Genomic DNA, 8,107 nt, shown 5'->3' on the forward strand with positions numbered 1-8,107 from the left:
TTCAACGTTCCTGGCTACTCCCTTTTTTTCCTCTTCCGCTCTCAAGTGATTCCTTTTCTGTTTCCCTAATTCATCTCAAAATGGTCACCCTTTTCTTTCTGCTAGATAAGCAGGAAGTCAGCTCTTCTGCAGCATAGTAGGCTCTGCTGATGCCGCTGTCTCCCAGGGAGGGGGGTACTGCGGCTGCCTGGTGATGGGGAGATGGCACTGCAATGACATCTTGCCTGACTTAAGTGCCTGCCTGGACTAATGCCATACAAAGATCCAGTCCTGATGCGACCAGATGGCCCTGGCCTATACAGTAGTGCAGGAGCTATTTTATTCAATACTACATAAGACCAAATACTTGCTGAATGTGTCAAATCTTCCCTAGCGCTGCCAACCTGGCTGCAGGCTTCCTCTCACCTGCTGCCTGGGAGCTGCTCCCTGGCTCTTCCAGCCCTTCACCTCCAGCTAGGAGGAAATGAGCCACCTTCCAGGATCGGTGCGTGGCCGGATCCTGCCCGGGGAGGGAGGGGTAGTGCCTGCACACCGGCGCGGCTCTGGAGCCTCTCCAAGGCCAGCAGCAGGTTTGCTGAGACGCCACCCTGCTGGGGAATGCACCTGCCCGGGCAAGAGGTGAGGGCTCGCAGCCTCTCCTCGGTGCTGCCCGCGCCGCAACAGGAAGGGCAGCCGGCAGCAGCACCTGTTTCTTGGCAGGCGGTCGCCAGAGGAAGGGAAGAGATTTTCCCCGTGCGCTCCCTCGTTAGCTCGATCCAGTGGAAGGAAAGCCAGGAAAAACCCTCGCTGCCAGCCAGGAGCAGGGAGCAGTGCTGGGCTGTCGTGTGTGGGCAGCGTCTGCTGCAGGTGAGTGAGTCCTCCTCCCCGGGAGCCGAGCGTGTGCGGGAAGGGACGTACTTCATCCCTAGCTGCTGGCAGGTTTGGGGGCTGCTTCAGACATACTTCTTAAGAGACCCTGCCTCTTGCCTCCACATCATTTCTTCCTTGCGCCATCGTATTTACTCGTGGAACATAACGCTTGGGATTTTCTTGTTCCTTTGGGACTCCCAGGCCTCCCTCGGCAGAGGTGCATCAGGACAGGCTCTGTGGGGTCAGGATGATGGATGCCTGTTGCGCATACACAGAGGACGGGGAACACAAAACTTTTTATAATGGAGCATGCCAAAGCTATCTAGATTTCTGTAAAAAGCAGCTGCACGCTGACTCTGTTACAACAAGCCCTCCACCGTCCTAACCTCCAGAGACCATAGGCTTGGTGAAAGGAAGGGACAGTCCACCATCACCCAGGGCTTCCCCAAGGCTTCCCAAATGATGTCTGGTGGCAGCCGCGCTGGTGGGATAGATGCTCGCTTCTGGGGAAAGTATTATCTCTCTGTCAGGGTAGAGAGAGTAGGTTCTCCCCAGAAATACATGTTAGACAGCACAGGTTTGCCTGGATTTTGAGCATCCCTGGAAAGGAGGAGCACTGGGAATTGGTGGTTGATGTAACAGCCAAAGAAGTGTGGATCTCTTGCTAGTATTTTGGGTGAGACAGACAGGTGCCACATAAAAGCCCCATTACTCCCATTCCCCACGGGTTACTCTATCCCATCTCCTGAGTTCTCAGGAGAAGAGAGGGGACCTTCCCATACGTCCCAGGGCAGCAGCATCCCTGCTCCCAGGGGCAAAGATGGGCCTTGCGCACTACGACACTCAGAGCTTCTGATTTGTGTGTTGGCAGTAATTCAGGCATCAACCAAGATGTACAAGCTTCATTCTCTTCGAGACGACTAGGGAGTTAGAATAGAATACAATATGCTTAGGTCAGCCCTGAACTGGTCAGGCAGTTGGACTAGATGATCATTGTAAGTCCCCTCCAACTGAAATAGAATAGAATAGACAGAATATAATAATAGCTAGACTATTTCAGTTGGAAGGGACCTACAAGAATTCAGGGCTGACCAAGTTAATGCATGTTATTAAGGGCATTGTCCAAATGCCTCTTAAACTCTGACAGGCTTGGGGCATTGACCACCTCTCTAGGAAGTTGGTTGCAGTGTTTGACCACCCTCTTGGTAAGGAAATGCTTCCTGAAGCATTGGACATTGGAAAAATTACATTAAAGGATGGGAAAATATTTGTGGCTATTCTGGACTAGAGGTTTCTGTGAGGCACAGAGTGGTGGCAAGTCCATCCCAAACTGGCTAAGGCCAGACCTGGCCAGAAGCAAATAAGCTGTGATGGACTGGGGAAGCAAGGGGAAGGAGATGGCTTGTATCTGTTTGAGATTGTGAGGCTCTGTGGACTCTCATCTAGATTGCTCATGCAAATCATTTTATGTATTGTTATTTTACAGCAAATCTTGCCAGACTCTCCTGGTCTCCACGATGCTCCCAAAGTCCACATAGCTGCATAAAGCCCTTCCAAGGCTGGAAGCACTGCAGGAGCCTGTCCCACCCCCAGGCTTCCCCTCCTGAACGCTGTGGGTGAGCAATGTCTCATGGTATATGCTGGGTTTGGGGAGAGGAGGGAAGTGAGGAGTATTTCAACAGCTGGGTTGTATGTGGCTCTGAAATGAAAGTGTTAATTAACATACAGTCCCTGGCCCATCTGTCAGATATCAGTCAGTCAGATAGAAAGAGTCTATAAGTAAATAAATAAATGCATGTACCATTCCCAGGCGGTCAGCACACGTGTGTCTCCTGCACCTGCAGCCAGGAGTGGCCAGAAACCAGTTCATGATGACCCTCAATTCCCAGTTAAATTTTGTTAGAGTAGGAAAAAAAAGACAATGAAAAAGGAAAAACACGAACATTTTTGTTTTCCTGCATTCCCAGTGCTTTCCTGTTCTTCCTCCCCAGCTGCCAGCCAGCACTGGAGAAGGACAGCCTGTCTTTTTTTTTCCTGAAATGTGACCTTCAGTCAGAAAGCATTGTGTGGCTGAGCTGGTCCTCTCCTCCTTTTTCTCTTGCGTACAAAGATGGGAGCACTGAGGTACTGGGTTCAGTAGTAAGTAAACAGTAGAGATTAATGACCTGTGATAGACATTATCAAACTGGCTAATCTGATGGGATAACTGGCTTAAGCTCCCAAAGGGTCTGTGTCATGGTCTATCCCAGACCAGTGAGAACAAGTTGCCCAAAGAAGAGCTACAGAAGAGACAACTGCAGGAGAAAGCTGTCCTTCTCCCTCATGGGAGAGCAGGGATCCACATCCCTTCCTTTCTCTTGATCTGATCTAGGCAAACTGATGTGCTGCATAACACCAAGAAACCAGAGATCTTGCTGGGAGATCTAGTTTCATCCCTTCTCCAAGGAGTGGTGGGTGACAGCCCAGGGTAGGGCTGCTTTGGTTTAAGATATAAAGACATTCAGATTTTTCTTAAGAGGATGGGAGGCAATGCAACCATGCTGAGGAATGGGGAACTGTAGTTAGATTTAAGGAAAAATTTATTCGTGGTGAGGATGGTTAAACACTGACATAATCCCAGAGGAGCTGTGGATCCTCCATCCTTGGCAGTATCCAGGACTGGAGTGGCCGGGGCCCTCAGCTACTCAGTCTGACTTTGGGTTTAACTCTGCTTTAAGCAGGTGGATGGACCAGGCGACTTCGCAAGGTCCCATCCCACCTGAATTCTTCTGTGATTCTAAAAGTAAAAATACTGTTGCTAGCGGCACCAACCCTCACAGTCTAGAGAAGACCAGGCAAGTGTGGATGCTTATGGAGTGAAAGATTATATTCCCGGAACATTTTCAAATAGACCCAAGGAAACATGGAGGCACACTTCAGTGGAAGCCTTTGCCTCTCCAAGTCATTTGTCTAATAGAGGTTAATATAACAGCAGGAAATACATGCTCATAGAGGTCACACCTTATTTCATTCTGCAGCCAGATGCTTTAACAGTTTTATCTTTCTCCCTGTCCTTCTTCTGAGCAAATAAAAAAATAACATGGTTAAATTTTAAAAAGTAACATGAGAATGCAGTGCCGTGGCTTGATTTTTGGTCACATTTTCCGTCGTTGTGGTTTGTGCTGCTGTGTTTTTTTTGCTTACTGTTTGACTCACAACTTGTGTGTGCAACTTCGGTCAAGCAGCAGGAGGCCACAGACTTTGCACTTCTCCAAGGTTTATGTTTTCTTAGTCCCAAATCTCAATCTAATCTACAAACCTGCTATCTACTAGACTCACCCGCTTGCAGGTGAGGAGGAGATAAGGCACCTCTGTGCTTGGAGAAGGAAAGGCAGGAGGAAGTAGAGCTTAGCACCGAGCTGGTTTGCATCGGCTGGGGAAATGTCTCCATGCTCAACGTCTTCTTGCCCCTCTACTTGGAAAGTGCCCCGTGACCTCCTCACCTTCTCAGGGACCTGGGCTTATGTGGACAGCACAAGGTATCTGCTGTCTCATGCAAAATCAAAGTGGGTCCCAGCAGGCACAAATCAGCGTACTCAACCACAGCTGCTTTTTTTTTTTTTTCTCTTTAATTGGTGCTTTCTGATTGTTCTGTCTCTAGCCAGGAGCTGCAGGTCTTCCACGAGCCTCCAGGCCAGGGTACCCTCTGGAGCCAGGGTGTCTGTGTCCCAGCCCGTTCCCTGACAGGCCATTCAGGCATCGGCAGCCGTGCAGGGCAATAGCAGGGTGCGCAGCTCGCATGGTGCGATGGGTGCCAGGCCTGCAAACCCGCCGTGGCTACAGACTTCCTGGACACGTGCTGCCAGCTGGCAGTGTGCCCAGAGCCACGTCCAAGGTGACCTCATGCTCCATCACAGCCGGGGAGTGACTCAGGAGGAGCTTGGCCTGACACGGTCAGGCGGTGTCTGGTTCGGGCACCCCCACACACACACACACTATTGTCCTCCCTCTCCCCCCACCCCATGTTGGCTTGTCCCTGATGGAGGGGGGTTTTGAGGCGTTTGCTGGCAGCAAAGGCATTGCCCTAAGGGGATGTGGTCTGTGGAGACTGTCTGAGGACAGGGAGGGCAGTGGGAGGAAAGATCCCTGGTGCGTGCAGAGCTGCCACACGTGGAGGTCACAAACCGTCCCCCTTCATGTGTAATGAGCCCAAAGTCCCGGCGCCGTGCAGAGCAGGGCACAAAGACAAACGGAGTGTGTTTGGCATGGGCTGACAGGCTCCTCATGTTTAGAAGGCAGGGTGGCTGTCTCCCTGCCCGGGAGAAGTGACACAGCTCTGACACAGGGATCTGCATCAGTTCCTGTCCCCACCACGAGCTCCTGTGGGACTCTGAGCTGCTCGTGTGCGTGTGCGTGTGCCTGTGATGGCTGAGGGTGCACTGTTCTGACAGGGAGGTGACCGGGGAGGCATTCTGGGGGTCTCCAGAGTCTGTCCCATGTCTCAAGGGCTCAGCCATACCTGAGATGTTCCCGTGCTGTCCTCCCCAGCATCTCTCCTTGCTTTGGGTACTAGCTCTGCTGGAGGGTCCCTCTGGTGCTGTGGGAGCAGCCAGAGCACTCACATGCCAGGGCAGGATGTTGTCTGAGAGAAATGCAAGTGGTTTCCACTCTTGGTGTAAAACTGCACCCAGAGAAGCATTGAGGGGGGCCAGGATGCTGGGGAGGTGCTGAGCCCGGGAAGCCGGGCTGCAGGTTGAGATAAGGTGCTGTGCCGAGGGGAGCCCAGCAAAGCACAGCAGCATGGAGCCTGCCTCCACCCTGCAGCCACCGCTGCCCTTCCCCTGCTCCCCTCCAGCGGTGAAGTGCTTCAGGGACCAGCAGAGAGGAGAGTAAAATTGCAGGGTACCAGGTCCCAGCTCTCCGGGGGCTCCTTCCAGGGAAGTGCTGAGAGCGCTGGAGATGTAACCATCACATTTCTGTAGGGAACTTGGGAGGGGGAACCACTGGCAGTGCAAGGGTGGGGACAGGGCTGAGAACATGCAGCAAGGGCAGCTTTTGCTCTTCCAGCGACTGGACTGGAAGGGTTAAGCCCTGGACCTGACCCCCACCTCCCGCTGTCATTCTGGGCAGCAGAGCCAGTTGGTGACAAGAGGCTGATGCTGATGAGGGAGCATGTGAAGCCGGAGCTTGTGAATGGGGCTTTATCCCAGGAAGGACCTGCCTCTGCTCCGTCCCTGCCCTGCTGCCAGCACCAGCTGCAGGCAGAGTCCCGCAGGCAGCAATGTGCCAGTAGCCTCCGAGTGGGGCACACTGGGCTGGGGAGGCAGGAGATTCGCCCTTGGGCCAGGCTGAGTTTCCCTCAAAGTGCGTGGAGGTCTCCTGGGAAGACGTGTGTGGCTGAGCTGCACTCCAACGCACGGGGCTTTTGTGAGGGAGGCAGGAGAAGGTCTGCAGGCCAGCCGGGAGCAACCAAGGCCCGGGGTTTGGCAGGTGATTGTTCGGTACAGGGGAGCAGGGTCTCTGTTTAATGATATCTTCTCTTCTTGACTCTTTCAGATGAAAGACACAGGAAAGGAAGGCTGCAGCCCTGGTTGTTCCCTTACAGTGCCACTCTGGGGATGCTCCACCACGTCCTGCAGCCCTGACTGGGGGGTGGGCTCAGCCCCAGCACATGGACCATAGCTCTTCAGGTGGCACTGCTGCAGAAGGGAGCTCCACCAGGCTCCAAAGAATGAGACGGAGGCGTCCTCGCTTGAGAAATGCAGCTGCCTTCGTAACCGCTAATGCCTTGACCCTCCATTCACTGTAAGGGTGTAGATTCATCTGTGAAACCACCCCACCGTGCCCTTCCCACCCAGCCACCCACCATGCCGGAGCTGGCAGAGCTGAGCAGCCCCCGCACCCCTGCAGACGCGGAGCACATCCAGAGGAATATCTTGGAGGAACATGTGGAACTCTGGTGGTTCCAGGACCCCAAGAAGTCCATCCTATGCTACGGAGTGGCTGTGGTGCTGATCCTGGCCTGTGGGATCGGGGGCATCATCCTGCTGTATAGCACCAGCAGCCGGTCTGGGGAGTGGCGGCTGGCCGTGGGCACCACACTCTGCCTCCTGGCCCTGCTCGTGCTGCTGAAGCAGCTGCTGAGCTCTGCAATCCAGGACATGAACTGCATCCGCAGCCGGGATCAGATCGAGCTCCTGAAGAGCGGGGGCTTCTCGGACTGCCTGGTGCTGCTGCTCAGCGCCCTGGTGCTGGTGGTCTGTGGGGTCGTTCTCACCGTCCTCTCCACCACGACCATGCAGCTCAGCCCCGCGCGGCCGCTGGCCAGCATGTTCACCAGCGGGGTTGTCCTCCTGACTGCCGGCAGTGCCATCCTCCTCTGCCTGCTGCTCTACCTGCTCTGCACCTCCTGCCGCCAGGCAGCTCCTCGGAGCCTGGAGACTGGCGAGATCCGTGTCTTCACCATCTCCGGCCGCCTTGCTGCAAACAGGCGGCTTCCTCCCACCTCCAGCATGGCCAACCTGATCTGACCCAGGACGCCCCTACGTGACCCTCACTGGATACGACGCGTCAGCAGGGTTTGTGCCGGCCTTTCCCCAAGGAAAGCGAGTGCTGCGGTGTGCCTTGCGCTTCTTTTGGAGATGGCTGGCATTTGTTTTGCCCCAGGCTGACGGCACAGCAGGGACTTGAGGTGCCTGGATGGTCTCTGTGCCCAGATGGTCTCTGTGCCCTGGCGCGTTAGGAGCGCAGTGCTGGCGTTTTATCTCTGCAAAGTCTCCTGCGACAGCTGCTGCCTGCCCGGCTGTGAGCCCTGTCAGAGTTAAGGTGAGCCTGTCCTGTACCCCTGGGGACCCCAGCACTTGGTTGGTTCCTGCAGTTCCCGGGGCGGTGTCCTGCGCTCTCCTGGCAAGAGAGGCTGAGACTGCGGGTGATGTAAAACCACCCCGTGCTCCGTGTAGAGACACCAGCTCGGACCTCTGTCTCAGCTGCCACCAGTGCTCTGTGCCTCTGAGCCCATGAAGGTGGGCACACACTGAGTGTGCTGTGATGCTCTGTGTCGCGCATCCCCTCCCTCCCAGGCTGTGGGACCCATGAGCAAAGTAGAGCCTTGAGCAGCTGATGAATGGCAGGAAATGTTCTGTGTGTCAGCGGGCATGCAGCGCAAGCGAGGGGAACTCAGGGAGCAGCAAGGGTTGCTCCCAAGAAAGCACCTGTGTGTCTGGGGGAGGGAGCGTGGGATTTGCACGGCTGGACCTCACATGAACTGCTTTTTGTGTTT

The 8,107-nt window shown here is 54.5% G+C and overlaps 1 protein-coding gene across 1 annotated transcript; it reads left to right on the forward strand.

Moving 5' to 3' along the window:
* Nucleotides 1–6,695: 6,695 nt before the first annotated feature.
* On the forward strand, nucleotides 6,696–7,358 carry TMEM125 (transmembrane protein 125). The gene has a single exon (XM_054213211.1). The coding sequence runs from the start codon at nucleotides 6,696–6,698 to the stop codon at nucleotides 7,356–7,358; it is 663 nt and encodes a 220-aa protein (XP_054069186.1).
* The last annotated feature ends 749 nt before the right edge of the window (nucleotides 7,359–8,107 follow it).

The sequence above is a fragment of the Rissa tridactyla genome, chromosome 8 (assembly GCF_028500815.1).
Source record: "Rissa tridactyla isolate bRisTri1 chromosome 8, bRisTri1.patW.cur.20221130, whole genome shotgun sequence".
Classification (NCBI taxonomy): Eukaryota; Metazoa; Chordata; class Aves; order Charadriiformes; family Laridae; genus Rissa; species Rissa tridactyla.